This window comes from Bicyclus anynana, chromosome 24 (genome assembly GCF_947172395.1).
Source record: "Bicyclus anynana chromosome 24, ilBicAnyn1.1, whole genome shotgun sequence".
Classification (NCBI taxonomy): domain Eukaryota; kingdom Metazoa; phylum Arthropoda; class Insecta; order Lepidoptera; family Nymphalidae; genus Bicyclus; species Bicyclus anynana.
Genome location: NC_069106.1, coordinates 894581 through 909707, shown reverse-complemented (window position 1 = coordinate 909707; position 15127 = coordinate 894581). Strand labels below are relative to the sequence as shown.

At 37.9% G+C, this 15127-nt stretch overlaps 1 protein-coding gene across 1 annotated transcript in view; it reads left to right on the top strand.

Moving 5' to 3' along the window:
- LOC112050296 (ABC transporter G family member 23) overlaps nt 1-15127 on the top strand; it is a 104631-nt gene that overhangs the window by 14112 nt on the left and 75392 nt on the right. Inside the window, exon 2 of the mRNA XM_024088529.2 lies at nt 10953-11016. Within this exon, the coding sequence (XP_023944297.1) occupies nt 10958-11016 (59 nt within the window). The 5' untranslated portion in view covers nt 10953-10957. The remainder of the gene's footprint in view (nt 1-10952; nt 11017-15127) is intronic.

The window sequence follows — 15127 nt, the reverse complement described above, 5'->3', positions numbered from 1 at the left end:
CTTTACAAGTAAGTCCTTGACTACAATCTCACCTGATGGTAAGTGATGATGCATTCTAAGATGGAAGCGGGCTAACTTGTTAGGAGGAGGATGAAAATCCACACCCTTTCGGTTTCTACACGACATCGCAACGCTAAATCGCTTGGCGGTACCTCTATGTCGGTAGGGTGGTAACTCGCCACGGCCTAAACCTCCCACCAACCAGACCTGAACCAATTAAGAAATCCTCAATTAACCCAGTCGAGGATCGAACCCAGGACCTCCGTCATGTAAATCCACCGCGTATACCACTGCGCCACGGAGGCCGTCATCACCTATGGAAATTATACATACAACCTAATCTCCATAATTAGCTACCATACTTATCTATAGTAGGAGCGTAAACTGACAAATTTTCAGCCTTCCTTAAATGGGGTAAGTCTGGGTATCACAGGCCCTCGGTCCATTATGGATAACACCCACGATAGTTTCAATTCATATACAAACTGTTCCGTCACACTCTCTTTGTTTACCGACACACGCGTGCAAATAACTGGATCCTTCGACATGTCTGAAGATATTGAGCAAACTTAACAGACTTTATTTTGCCTTAAAATAACAGGAAAATACGAATTGCGATCTCAGCTGATGTTAAGCCCCCATTCGCACGAGCGCTTATTTAACGGACGTTAAAATTATATAACTAGCTGACGCCGCGCGGTTTCACCCGCGTAGTCCCCGTCCCCGTATGAATATGGGGATAATATAAACCTATGGCCTTCCGCAATAAATGGGCTATCTAACACTGAAAGAATTTTTCAATTCGGACCAGCAGTTCCTGAGATTAGCGCGTTCAACCAACCAAACAAACAAACTGTTCAGCTTTGTAATATTAGTATAGATTTATTTATTTTGGTATCACCCGCGAAAAAGCGTTTAAATAGAATAAATGCATTAACAAGTATATGTTCAAACGTCAGCGTTTTAAAAGCGCTTTTTTTCGAGCTGTCTTGCATTTTCAATTTTGGGCGTTATCGTCATCACTAAGCATACAATAATAAACTTTATTTTGCCTTTAATAAATATACTTACACAATACACACATCACTACTTAGCTCCAAAGTAAAGTAACCTATGATATTGGGCACTTAGCTGAGCTGATTTTATCGTATCTATATATTCACTGGCTATATAGTCACTAAGAGCCGTGATAGCCCAGTGGATGTAACTTCTGCCTCCGATTCCGGAGGGTGTGGGTTCGAATCCGGTCCGGGGCATGCACCTCCGACTTTTCAGTTGTGTGCATTTTAAGAAATTAAATATCACGTGTCTCAATCGGTGAAGGAAAACATCGTGAGGAAACCTGCACACCAGAGAATTATCTTAATTCTACCAATCCGCATTGGGCCAGCGTGGTGGACTATTGGCCTTATTCCTCTCATTCTGAGAGGAGACTCGAGCTCAGCAGTGAGCCGAATATGGGTTGATGACGACGATATATTCACTAGTTAATACCTATTACATTCATCTCTTACAAACTGACGAAAGTCTGGCTAACAAGCCTAGCCCTGTAGCTATGTTTCATGTCGATTTTCTTTCTAAAATCGCAAACGCTTCGATAATTATAAAATGAATTGGAATGATATTCGTTATCGACAAATAACGATCAAGTTATGGCTCGGATCTGTCATTCCCATACAGTTTTTTAGTTTTTAAAGCGTTAGCATCAATAGAAATAGAATCGACGCGCCAGTTGGCTACAGACCCTAGACCGTTATGACACCACTTTAGTACATAGCACACATACGAAGGCGAACGGATGTGTTGTGTAGTGTTATATAACCGCTCCACTACAAGTAGGTATCTTACATGGCCTTATTAGGATGGATTTGCTAATGGATTCAATGACATGGACTATTTGCATATTCTTTCAATCCTATACCAACATCTTAACTAGACACGCGATAAAAGTACCTGTCAGCGCTTCCAATTGCCTTCAAAACCGGTAGTAGAATGACTACAAATCGATAAACTTCGCGTTTTAATAGTGCCGGTAAAGTAAGTCTAAAAATAAACGTAATATAGTTAATAGAGTCATATTAGAGCTTGAAAGGGATTTTATCCAGAATACTACATACGTTCGGAACCCTAAAAACCGTCAAATCGAAAGTTTCATTATCAAATAGATGCCTTCTTGCTTTCTGTCAATACACTTTATTGACAAAAAGATAGACGGACGGACAAAGTAATCCTAAATAGGGTTATAAGATTCCGTTTTCATTTTTGACATTAGTATACTGAACCATTTTGTTCACCAATTACAGATTATTACAGAGTCAATAACGCATAAATTGTTCTCTTTATGGAGTAAATGCGATGGACACTTTCTGTCTGTCTGTCTATCTTTATATCTATATAGACTAAGAGTCACTGTTTGGCTCACTGTTGAACACGAGTCTGTAATGTGAGTGGTTACCAGGTTAGGCTAATAGCCACCACGCTTGGCCTATGCAGATTGACATACTTTACATACGTAGCGAATCTTCACAGTTTGAGAGACGTAATAGCGGACTTCACTCGCCCTTAGACCTCCTTAATCCGGCCCTATCGTAAAATCCGTTTTCAGCGGATACCTACAACTATAGACTTTTCGATTTTCGAGATTTCGTGATGAATGACTTTTCGCATTTATATATTAAGAGTAGGATGGTAAAAAATATGTTGCGAGTAGGTTACTAGAAGCATAGGCTGACACAGTTTCAGACTTCCCAAAATGATTTTTTTTTACATTATATAGACAAGCGCTTGGCTGCAATAATGCTTGACGGTAAGCGATGATGCAGCCTATGGTGGAACGCGCTTGCCTAGACAATGCCAATTCACTCTTGACTTGAATATACCCATGTTGTATAATAGGGAAAACGGAAGCTAGAAGGGCATAGCATTCTTCGCACTGCGGATCTGTTGCGGAAATGACATTTGCTATCAACAGGTCACGTGATCAAGATCTGTCATACCCATACATTTTTCTAGTTTTCGAAGCGTTTGCGATTGTAGAAAGAGAATCGACGTCCCAGTTGTCTCCAGAGGCTAGGGACATCAACTACGTATGGATGCAGACCTCCGCTATGCCTGACAGTTGCAGCCTGACTATGGTAAAAAGGTGAAAAGGGAACTAGACCGAAAAATTCCTGAGCGCACTCCAAAATAAATCCTGCAGAACACCTATAGACAGGCAACTTTTCGGCGATGTTCCAACGCCTGTCTCGCAACGTGTCTCGCAATCGCAATCTCGGTCCAAAATACTTAGAACGTTAAGGATAGAACAAATTAAAAGCTCACTACGTCAAAGTGGCTGTGAACTAAAAAGGATCCGCCGAGTGAAAGGAGTGTAGCGTTGCGTTACGTAACGCAACCAGTCGCTCGATGTGGGACAAGTGGCAGTCTGTTTGTCCAAAATTGAGAAACATGCTTCTTGACTGACCCTAGCTAGAACTGTGCTTGTGTTTTACTAGTTATACTGTTTTGATGGTTTAATAACAATCAGCTAGCCTATTCACTAATTTTGGTATATTCATTCACTAGCGGACGCCCGCGATTTCGTCCGCGTGAAACATGATGTAAACATTCAACTACCCCTTCCCTACCCCTACGCTTAATATTGTCTACTTAATTCTATCTCTAAATAATATAATATAAAATCTAAATCTAAATTTAAAAAAAATGGTGGTTGACATAGATAGATATAGTGTGTTGTGGATTTTTTTGTAGTTATTTAAAAGATCTACAATTATTTAGAACATTTTATGGTTCTATCTTTTATAGTTTAGGCAGCGTACGCAAAATAAGTAACTTTTCTGGTTGATTTTTTACACCTTGTGTTCGAAAAACCCAAATAACTTACGGAATCCTATTTTTTTCCAAAATAAAATTAAGCCTATGTTACTTGTGGATAATGTAGCTTTTGAATGGTGAAAGAATTTTTAAAATCAGTCCAGTAGTTTTTGAGTCTATTCATTACAAACAAACAAACAAACATACAAACATACAAACAAAGTTTTCCTCTTTATATTATTAGTATAGATTATCAACCCATATTCTACTCACTGCTGAGCTCGAGTCTCCTCGCAGAATGAGAGGGGTTAGGCTAATAGTCCACCACGCTGGCCCAATGCGGATTGGCAGACTTCACACACGCAGAGAATTAAGAAAATTCTCTGATATGCAGGTTTCCTCACAATGTTTATCCTTCATCGTTTGAGACACGTGATATTTAATTTCTTAAAATGCACACAACTGAAAAGTTGGAGGTGCATGCCCGGACCGGATTCAAACCCACACCCTCCGGAATCGGAGGCCATCATGGTCCTTCGTTATATTAGCCACCTAATATAATTAACATCAAATTAATAACAACCGCGTTATTCGCATTCCATAAATCCCATTGTTAATGAAAATCAAGTACCCTAGTTAGTAATTTCTATCAGTTAGCAATAAATTAATAGTGAATACGAAATCAAGTGACTTAGAATCAATAACAAATGTACATTTCGTGTATATTCACTTGTTACTCAAAGTGAGTGAATAGGCCAGTAAGTGCGATTCTGTCATTTTAGGCTCGTCGACGAACTTTTCGCCTGTAACGCGTCTTCGTGTCATTCATATCAAGTCACACGAGAGTCGTGATAGCCCAGTATAACCTCTGCCTTTGATTTGGAGAGCGTAGGTTCGAATTGGCTGGTGGGAGGCTATTTTTATACTTATTTCATCTGTTTAAGTTATTATTTCAATTCAGTAAAACAACCTGCGTAGATACGTTGGCAGTGTCTCATCTCTCACGCACGTTTTTGCTGGTGGGAGGCTTCGGCCGTGGCTAGTTAACACCCTACCGGCAAAGACGTACCGCCAAGCGATTTAGCGTTCCGGTACGATGCCGTGTAGAAACCGAAAGGTGTGGATTTTCATCCTCCTCCTAACATCTTAGACTGCATCATCACTTACCATCAGGTGAGATTGTAGTTAAGGGCGAACTTGTATACAATTATAAAAAATAAACGTCCCATACGCCTGGCGCAGCTGCTGAATACGCTCAATTTTGTAAGCGTCGTAAATACTCGGTCATATCGAATGACTATGTATTTGCGGCGCTTGCCTTTGAGTCTTTAGGCCCATGGTCAACAGATACACAGTCTGACAAATTGGTCCATGCGTCAGGTGACCCAAGAGCTGGCGCTTATTTGGCCCAAAGGTTAGGCCTTGCTATCCAGAAGGGTAATAGCGCTAGCGTATTAGGTACCTTGCCCCTGGGTGATCAATTAGATGGTGTATTTTTGTTATAATTAATTAATTATAAATTTAAATTTAATATACTTAAAAGTAATTCTTAGTTTTAATTTATTTTCATTAATATGTTATATAAATAGCATATATATTGTTGAAATGAATGAAAAAATAAAATCAGTAAGACTAAAAACATTTATCATGCGAAGATCAAATGAGGAAGTTCTCGAATTAACATAATATTATACGTTAAAGTGTCCGTGAAATAATTGTCATTATTTTTTGTTTACGTTAAAGTTTAAAGACTAATTTATACGCCGTGGAGACACTGCGTATTTTGGTCTTATAACACGTGTGATTAACTTGACACCAGGCTCAAAACTTGACTCTCCTCCCGCTTCCCCAGAGGAGGACGTACGGACGTACATTGCAGTTATCACCATTGCACGACCGAAACCGAATATCGGCTTCAGTCCCAGTTTCAGCCAAGACCGATGCCTAAACTGTAATTTACACCTCTTGTTATTTCGTACGAAAAAAATCAAGTTTTGGTAGTTAAATTTAAAAGTACTTCTTTTGAAACAATTTTAATTCAACCAATACACGGGTATGTGTTTGCGAGTTTTTTTGCACTTCAAACCAATCAATCAATCAATCAATCTTTATTTTGCCAGAATATGGTACATTTATATAGGTATTTTAAATTACTAGCTGGCGCCGCGCGGTTTAACCCGCGTGTTTCCGTTCCCGTAGGAATATGATAATATATAGCCTATAGCCTTCCTCGATAAATGGGTTATCTAACACTGAAAGAATTTTTCAAATCGGACCAGTAGTTCATGAGATTAGCGCGTTCAATCAAACAAACAAACAAACAAACTCTTCAACTTTATTATATTAGTATAGATTTAAACACATTCTGCCATCGTTGGCGTGCAAAACGTTCTTAGTCTCAGGCGTGCAAAACCATAAACAAACGTAATACGAACTCTGGTGTCAAGTTAATTCGCACGAGTTGTATGCACCCCTTTAAGGCGTCTTAACGCACTACACGACTTTGACTAGCAGCCGCCAGTTTAACTAAAGAAACCTTTTAAACATTGCGCTTTTTGCCGTGCCGGCTAACTAGGGGTTAGACTGGACGTTGCGATCGTAGTTAGGCATGAGTGCTCGCATTACCGCTCGTATTATAAAATCTGCTTCTGCCTTCGAGCCCCATCAAGCAATGCTTCTGTGCTCTTCCAAACCCCCCGATGACGCCGCTGACGTCCAATTAAGGAGCCTACAGCACTTACACAATCGAAAAAAAAATCAAGTTTGGTTTTAAGGTGCTAGCAATGAAGACTATTAATCACAGTAACACGTTGACACCATTACAATCGCGTACGACATTTTCTATTCTTACTTCTTAGTGAAGATATAATTATTGCACACAAAATACAAAATAAATTAAAAAAGAATAATTAAAACTAAAAAGATTGTGTGAAAGAGGACCTGCAAAAAATGGAAAAATTATCTGGGTGGGAAAGAAAGGCAAGGCATAGAAATGGATGGAGAAAAGTGGTAGAGGAGGCCAAGACACACAAAGGGTTGTAGCGCCGAAGGAAGTAAGTAAGAAGTAAGTAATTAAAACTAAAAAATAGCATGCATACGCTGTTTTACTGCTTTAAGCAATCTATAACAGGCAACCCCTGATGACAGGAATTCTGGTGAAATAGCGGGAAGATGCAATAATAAAGTATAGTGTAATGTACCGGGCAACACATCTAAACACTTTGGTTTATAATTGTACTTACGCAAATGACCACCACTTTCATTCAACTTACTTGCCGGGGTCTATACTAGCTGATACACATACCACACGTTAAATGCTGATGGATGGAGTGCGGTATCTAGATAATCATAAATCCGTGGGTTACACAACATGAGTATGGTATTGATTCCTTTCTCATATTAGCGTTATCTAACCGACGCTGGTTGTTGAGTTGTTCTCATGTTGTTTTTGTGTTGTTGTGCAACAACAGTCTTTCAAGATGGCTTCACGTAGCTATAGGTATAGAGTTCTATCACTGCATTGTTACCTATAGGCCTACATGCGTACCACAACGTATCGAGTTCTCATAATATCATCATAGTTATAAACCAAACCAAACACACTTAGCTCAGTGTTTAGCATATGGCGGAAAGAGGTAAACCCAGAGAAGACTGCAGCTCTCTTCTCTAGTCTTCTCTCTACTGTTCTCTTTTCACTGAGCACCCATCCCGTGGCAACGCATTGCCAAATGTACATATACTAAAGCCTTAATAGCTCAACGGTAAGAGCGATCGGACTCATCACCGAGGGGTGGTGGTTCAATCCCCGCCCCGTTGGTCTATTGTCGTACCCACTCCTAGCAGTCTTTTCCGACTAGTTGGAGGGGAATGGGAATATTGGTCATATTATAAAAGAATAAGGCACATATTCGTTTTTTTTTTAAAAAGAAAAAAATACCTAGGTTTGACCTTTGATACCCTCATGAGCGTCGCGACTCACATGTAGAAATAAAGTAAATTTGCTGCTTATGTGATGGGTTTTTATCCATGAAGGTCCATCGGCTGATAATGATGATAATGATGATGATGTGATGGGTCGTCTCTACCTTATGATATGTGCTAAAAGCAAATTATCCCTCCGCTCCAAGGTCACTCTCTACAAGACGTGCATCCGTCAAATAATGACCTACGCTAGTGTAGTGTTTGACCACCGTCCAAAGGCGACTCGAGAACCCCCCCAGATCCTTCAGAACCGATTCATGCGTCAGGCCACGGGCGCTTTGTTGGTATGCAATAACGACTTACACAAAGGCATGTGATGGACCTGCCAATGCATAGCTTTAAGCAATGTGTTAAAAAACATTTACTTAGTTAAGGTTAATACACCATTGATGACCTTCACCCAGGAAGAAAATCTATAAGAAATTGTAATGTTGTATGATATTTTTTTATAGAGCAACTGTTGAGTTACTTGGCGGTTTCTTCTCAGCAGAACCTGCTTTCCGAACCGGTGGTAGAATCTTAACAAATAGTCAACTGACGTATCAAAAGTGCTTGTAAACTGAGCCTACTTGAAATAAATGACCTAGAGCTCCCCACGATAGCCCAAAAGTTCGGTCAAAATAATAATGCTAATGATGTAGCGTTAGGAATTTCCCCGTACCCACTGCATGTAGAAACGTGCAATATTATTTTCGTGTGTCGGTGCGTAACGAGTTGCTAAACTAGGATGTTATAAATTACTTAATTGGATATCCCATAACACAATTTCGGATGCGCGCTGTTCTGTTTCTTAATCAGTGTTGGCTTCATCCCACTAATATAATAAACGTGAAAGTTATGTATGGATGGAATGGATGAAAGTTTGTTATTGTGCGCGCCATTGGAAACGCGGACTGAACTACAATTTGATCTTAGCTTTAACGCAACGTATCAAGGTATGCATCCGTGCATCTCTTATATTTTAGGCACTTTGTGTAATAAATGGAATATCGAAATATGGTTATTGGTGTGGTTTAAACAAAGACGCTATGGGTTTAGATTTTTGAAGTGAAAAATTCTTTAGTTACGTTGGGCACTATTTTGTAGGGGAAAATGTGATGGGTTCGTGTCACCGACACGCTCATGACTGCAGTGTGTCGATAGCCCGTGTGCTGTGCGCCTGGACACTTTATTTGAAATTTCGTGAGTTCGCGTCACCGACATGCCTATACTCGTAAATTGCCTAGTTAGCTGGTTTGGCTACGGATGGTGAGCTCCAGGGTTCGAAGCCCGGGTCAGGCCAACAAAAAAATACGATATAGGGATTTTTCTTACAAGAAAAATCTTAATAGCACCCTGGAGTTCCGCCAAGCTATTTCACGTTCCGATACGATGTCGTGTAGAAACCGAAAGGGGTATGGATTTACATCCTCCTCCTAACAAGTTAGCCCGCTTCCATTTTAGATTACATCATCACCTACCATCAGGTAAGATTGTAGTCAAGAGCTAATTTCGGAAAAAAAAGTGCTGTGTATGTTATCTCTTCTATCGACAGACTCTGCCGAATCTAGGACCTCATTGAGCTGCATAACCTCACCACAGCACCACCGACGCATTCAAGTCATCTAAGAGAGATAAACAATCGTTTTACGCAACCTATTAAAAAGAGTAGTACCTACCAGCGATAATTTTCCTCACAATTATTATAATTGCGTGTTATAATCAGCTGCTAGAGCTCTGAACAATGGCCACATCCACTGGAAGATGGAAGTTGATTTTTTTTAAATTTTTTTACAAACGTTCCGTAATCTTTGAACGTCACTTAACCTTTTGTTTTAAATCTCTTTAATCATTCAATACTTTTTAGAGTTCCGAACGTAAGTAGTACAAAAACGGAACCCTTATAATATCACTCAAATGTACTGAACTAATTCAGTTAAAATTTACTATACATACCAATTCTTGTGACCCAAATACTAGTATGTATAGTTAATAGGTAAAATTTGAATTTTTGGGCCCGTATGAGAGGTAAGATGAAGTTGAAAAAAAAACTTTTAAAAACTTCATCTTGTGATACATCAAATGAAAGGTCTTGATAAGAGGATTTTATTTCATCATCATCATCATCATCATTTATCAACCCATATATATAGTCTCCTCTCAGATTGAGAGGGGTTAGGCTAATAGTCCACCACGTTGGCCCAATCCGGATTGGCAGACTTCACACACCCAGAGAATTAAGAAAATTCTCAGTTTTGTGGGTTTCAGTTTTTTCTTATTTCGTACTTTTTTACCTTCAAATAATATGGACACACTGTTGACTCATTTATATACATTTTAGTACATATATTTAAATTCGCCATTAAAAATTTCTTAATAATTAGGTAACACAATATTTTGTTTCTAACTAATTTACGGTCTAAAAATATTGAAGAAAGATGAGTAGCTTACCTTGCGTTGATGTCTAAAATATGCGACATACGTACCTATTCGTATTTCGAACGTTAAGCTTCTTTACAGAACACCGAATTATAACTTGAGTATGTTGAATGTTTATATAAACTATATTTGTTTGTATTTTATTGAGTATATTAGGCCCGTTCCATAGGATGTTACTTGGAGGTTCTTTGTAACGATTTTATATCTGGAATAGTTTCGAATTCGTCTTACTAACTAACTTCTGAGTTTTTTGATGGCTTTAGGTACGCAGTAGCATCAGCCTTCCGAACCGATATTAACATTGCAATCATACTTATCCATTAAACTGCTCGAAAAGTAGGTACTTGTAAACTATAGGTTTAGTTTAAAGTCTGGCAAGTTGATCACCATGATATGCGGGCGACAGGGGGAAACAAGCGCGGGTGTGAAATAGTGCGCGCGGGGAAGTGACGTGCATCAATTGTAGGTTTTTATTCATCGCGACACGCTCCCCCGGCCCGCGCGCAACATCGGGAATGTTACGAACGAAGTTGCCAAGCTATAGTTGAAATTAGTAAAATGAGTGTTCAAAAAAATCGGGATTTTTTTAAACTGCAGACTTAGGGTCTTGTGACTCAGACGTATGTTTACGGGTCTTTGAGACTCACAATCTTCATATTTTTTACTGTTTGTGACTTTTTCATCCGATTGAGGCTTTCAATATTTTTTATTGTGTCTCATGTTATTTTATATTGTTACAGACAAGATGGCAGCGAAGGACTTCCGGTCGGAGCGAGTGAAGCAGATGTTTAGTTGGACAACAGCGTGGGTACCTTTGATTGCTTAATTTGTATTGTCTGTTCACGTTTATCTCCGAAACTAGTAAATTTTCGAATTGACATTGATCTCAACAAATTAACTATTAGATTTGATTAGAAAATAGCTATTAGACTTCTCTTCTATTTATAGGTTGGCTAATTATGTTGTGACATTCGACGTGTTACGGATTTTTTAAAAAAGTTAATTTCTTGCGGATTAAGTCACTCGTACAGCTTACTAATTATTAAAATCAGTTATATTGAAAACAGAAAAACATATTTTTTTTAAACTGGAGATTTTTGCTTTTATTTGTTTTTTCATCGAGGTACATACTTTTGAAAACTTTATGAACCAATTGACAAAAACAAAAAAAAATAACAAAAAAGTATTTTTATTGTTACCGAGCTCATGATATTATAATCGTAAGCTATCTATATTAACTACTTAGAGCTATTAAATCTAGATTTTATTTTGGTTTTAGTTGGGCTATAGAGTAAATTTCAATATAGATAATATCTACTATAGATTATTCTTGCGGTATGTCACGTGTATGATATACCAACAGACATAACATGGTATGACGCAAGCGTTATAAGATGCTGACCCGAGGTGACGTAAGAGCTACTTTCGCGTGTACACGACAACCTGATGATAGAGCCTAGTAACCTAGATGTGTGAAATCTTTCACGCAATATTCAACTTTAATAGCTTGTTTTAAAATTTAAGTGCTTCAATTTTCAATTTCTTATGTACTTTGATCAGCGCCATCTATTGACGGATGCTTGAGTTACTACACCAAGATGACGTTACGTGCGAACGCCACCTATTGAATATGTACTGTACTGGGACGCGAAGGATACTGTTTTTTATTAGTTAATGTTTTGATCTGTTGCTAGATGGCGCTAGATGTTTTAAATAACTATTTACTTTTGAACTTATATTATAATTGAGTACAAAAGAAATAGAATAATAATTAATAATAATTATTTACAGTATTCATTATTACTCAAGTTCAGTTTTAAATGTTTTTATGATGGATATAAGAAATATTTTAAGTTTAAAGTAATATTACATAGCTTTTTATAAACTAATAATAAAAAGTTCACCGTATCTACTAAACCGATTTTTAAAATTCTTTTACACTAGAAAGCCACATTATTAATGACAATGATAAACATCCCTGTATTCTCACGGGAACGGGAAATACGCGGGATAAACCGCGGGGCGTAGGCTAGTATAATAAACATAATTTAAACTTACTTTATGGTAGTAAGTAATGTAGGTACCTACAATGTGAGTAATTTTGTTTGAGAAGTAAGTACCTACCTTTAATTTATTTTTATTAAAGTCCATTTATACAGGATGTGCGGAAGACATAATTTTAATACCTACGTATTAAAGAAAAATCAGTTAATATTAAAAGATTGTAGGTACCTTAAGCTTTTTTTATGTATTTTAACCTTTTTATAGGTACATTTTATTCAAGACAACCTACGTAAATTCAAATAATCCAGGGTTTTTCATTCACTACTAAAAGGTTCTCAAACTCCCAGGAATTCGCCACTTAACGTAATGTGGTTATGATGACACAATAAATAAACAACTACCTATCTGAATAAAAACACAAAATTGTGTTTTTATTTTTACCTTTTGTAACAACAACAACATACGTAAGAGTGTATTTTCACACTTATGTCCTGATAAAAACGAAATATAGCAATCAACTTGACGCTGCTCAGTGGAGTTGCTAAATTCGGATCACTATTTGCGGTGCTTATATAGGCACGTGACATATATATAGTAGAAAATCTTTGGTGATAAGCCTCATTTGCCTGCAATTATACCGGAAGTCGGAACTCAGCAATGCTGCGTGCCGGCGGGAAGAAGCATGCCGGTAGAACTTCTCCGGGTGACCTCTGTTTAGGTCTTCTAATACCAAAAAAAAATTTGTACATTCTGGTATCATTATAATTATTATGTATTACATAATGCATAGGTACAGACAAATTGTAACATGTTGTTCAGATAAATTTCCGCTTTCTGATTGTGTTCCAAACTGTGGCAAAGAGAGCGTGGGTAATGAATTCGATGCCCAGTTGGGGCATAATCGTTTACATAATTAGTTTTTTTGTCCAATTTAATTTGAACTTTTGGTTCAGACTTCAGAGGTATATATTAAAGATATACCTACAAAGGTTTCACTCCAAACTCTTATTTAGATTCTTTTGTTTTCTAAGCTAACTCAATATTGGTCTTTTTTTTATTCTTTACAAGTTAGCCCTTGACTACAATCTCACCTGATGGTAAGTGATGATGCAGTCTAAGATGGAAGCGGGGTAACTTGTTAGGAGGAGGATGAAAATCCACACCCCTTTCGGTTACTACACGGCATCGTACCGGAACGCTAAATCGCTTGGCGGTACGTCTTTGCCGGTAGGGTGGTAACTAGCCACGGCCGAAGCCTCCCACCAGCTAGACCTGGACAATTCAAGAAAATCTCGGAGGTCTATTGGTAATCTTCGGTAGTGGCTAGTTACCACCATACCTGGGCATTAATTTGATAACCCGTTAATCGTTAATTAACGAAGTTAACATTTTGATTAACGGATTAACTTTTGAGTTAACCTTTGAAAATGTTAACGGACACGTTAACTTTCGTTTATATGCAGAGGTCCTTTAATCGTTAATCCAATGCCTACTATATTTTATTTATTATAACATTTAATCAATTGAATGTAATTTATGGATTTTATTATCTGAAATAAAGATTTATTATTATTATTATTATTATATACCGCACTGCACCGCGACGCGGCGTGAAAAATAGGTTCAGACAAGTATAAAACGATTAGTGCCGGGCGGCGCGTGGCAGCGAGTGAAACAAAAACAAGACTATAGGGTAAACTACCCAGTAGTCAGTCTTTTAGTGAGTTTTTTTTTGTTCTTTACAAGTTAGCCCTTGACTACAATCTCACTTGATGGTAATTGATGATGTAATCTAAGATGGAAGCGGACATGTTAGGAGGAGGATGAAAATCCACACTTCTTTCGGTTTCTACGCATGTTACCGGAACGCTAAATCGCTTGGCGGTACGTCTTTGTCTGTAGGGGTGGTAACTAGCCACGGCCAAAGCCTCCCACCAGCCAAAAGTAATTCGATAAGTTCACTTTCGCAACGATATTAAAATGCAATTTTACATAGTGATATTAACGGATTAACGGTTAACATTAACTTGCGTTAATTTTTACAGAATGTTACGCTTTAACGTTTAACGAAGCTAACTTTTTTGTAGCGGATTAACGATTAACGAAGTTAACTATTTGATTAACGGTGCTATGGTTACCACCGTACAGGAAAAGACGTACTGTCAAGTAATTTAACGTTCAGTTACGACGTTGTGTAGGACGGTAACTTTCCATTTGCAAAGCCTACTTTTAGGTCATGTCATAGTCTATACGGAAAAATAATAAGTAAACTTGTTTTTTTCCGTAAATTAAAAACATATGAGTATTGTTACAAATGACAACTTTCTCATATTTTCTGTCAAAATGCTGTCAAAGATAAACTTGTCTATATATTATAAAGAGGTGAGATTTGTTTGTCTGTTTGTTTGCATTAATAGAGTTTGATACTACTGCTAGGCTATTCTGCAAGTGCGAGTTTTGACTTCACCTCTATCTCTCTCCGTTTAACAGAATACTATAGAATGAGAAAAATAGCGGTGAATCCGAAACTCGCACTTGCGAGTTATACAAAACATCGTCAGAGAATAGCCGTGCTGGAATAGCCTTCCAGCACGGCTATTCTGTAACGTTATTTTTATCATTTCGACGGTGCTTCGAACTCCCATATATCTCTGTTTATAGTATCATGTTAGACAGAGAAAAATAGAGGTGAATTCTAAACTCGCACCTGCGAGTTATACAAAACATCGTCATAGAATAGGCCTCCTGGTCCGATTTGAAAAATTCTTAAACCATTAGAACTACATTATCTACATTTTTTTTTTCGTCCGTTTTTTTTTTTTTTTACATGTTAGCCCTTGACTGCAATCTCACCTGATGGTAAGTGATGATGCAATCTAAGATGGAAACGGGCTAATTTGTTAGGAGGAGG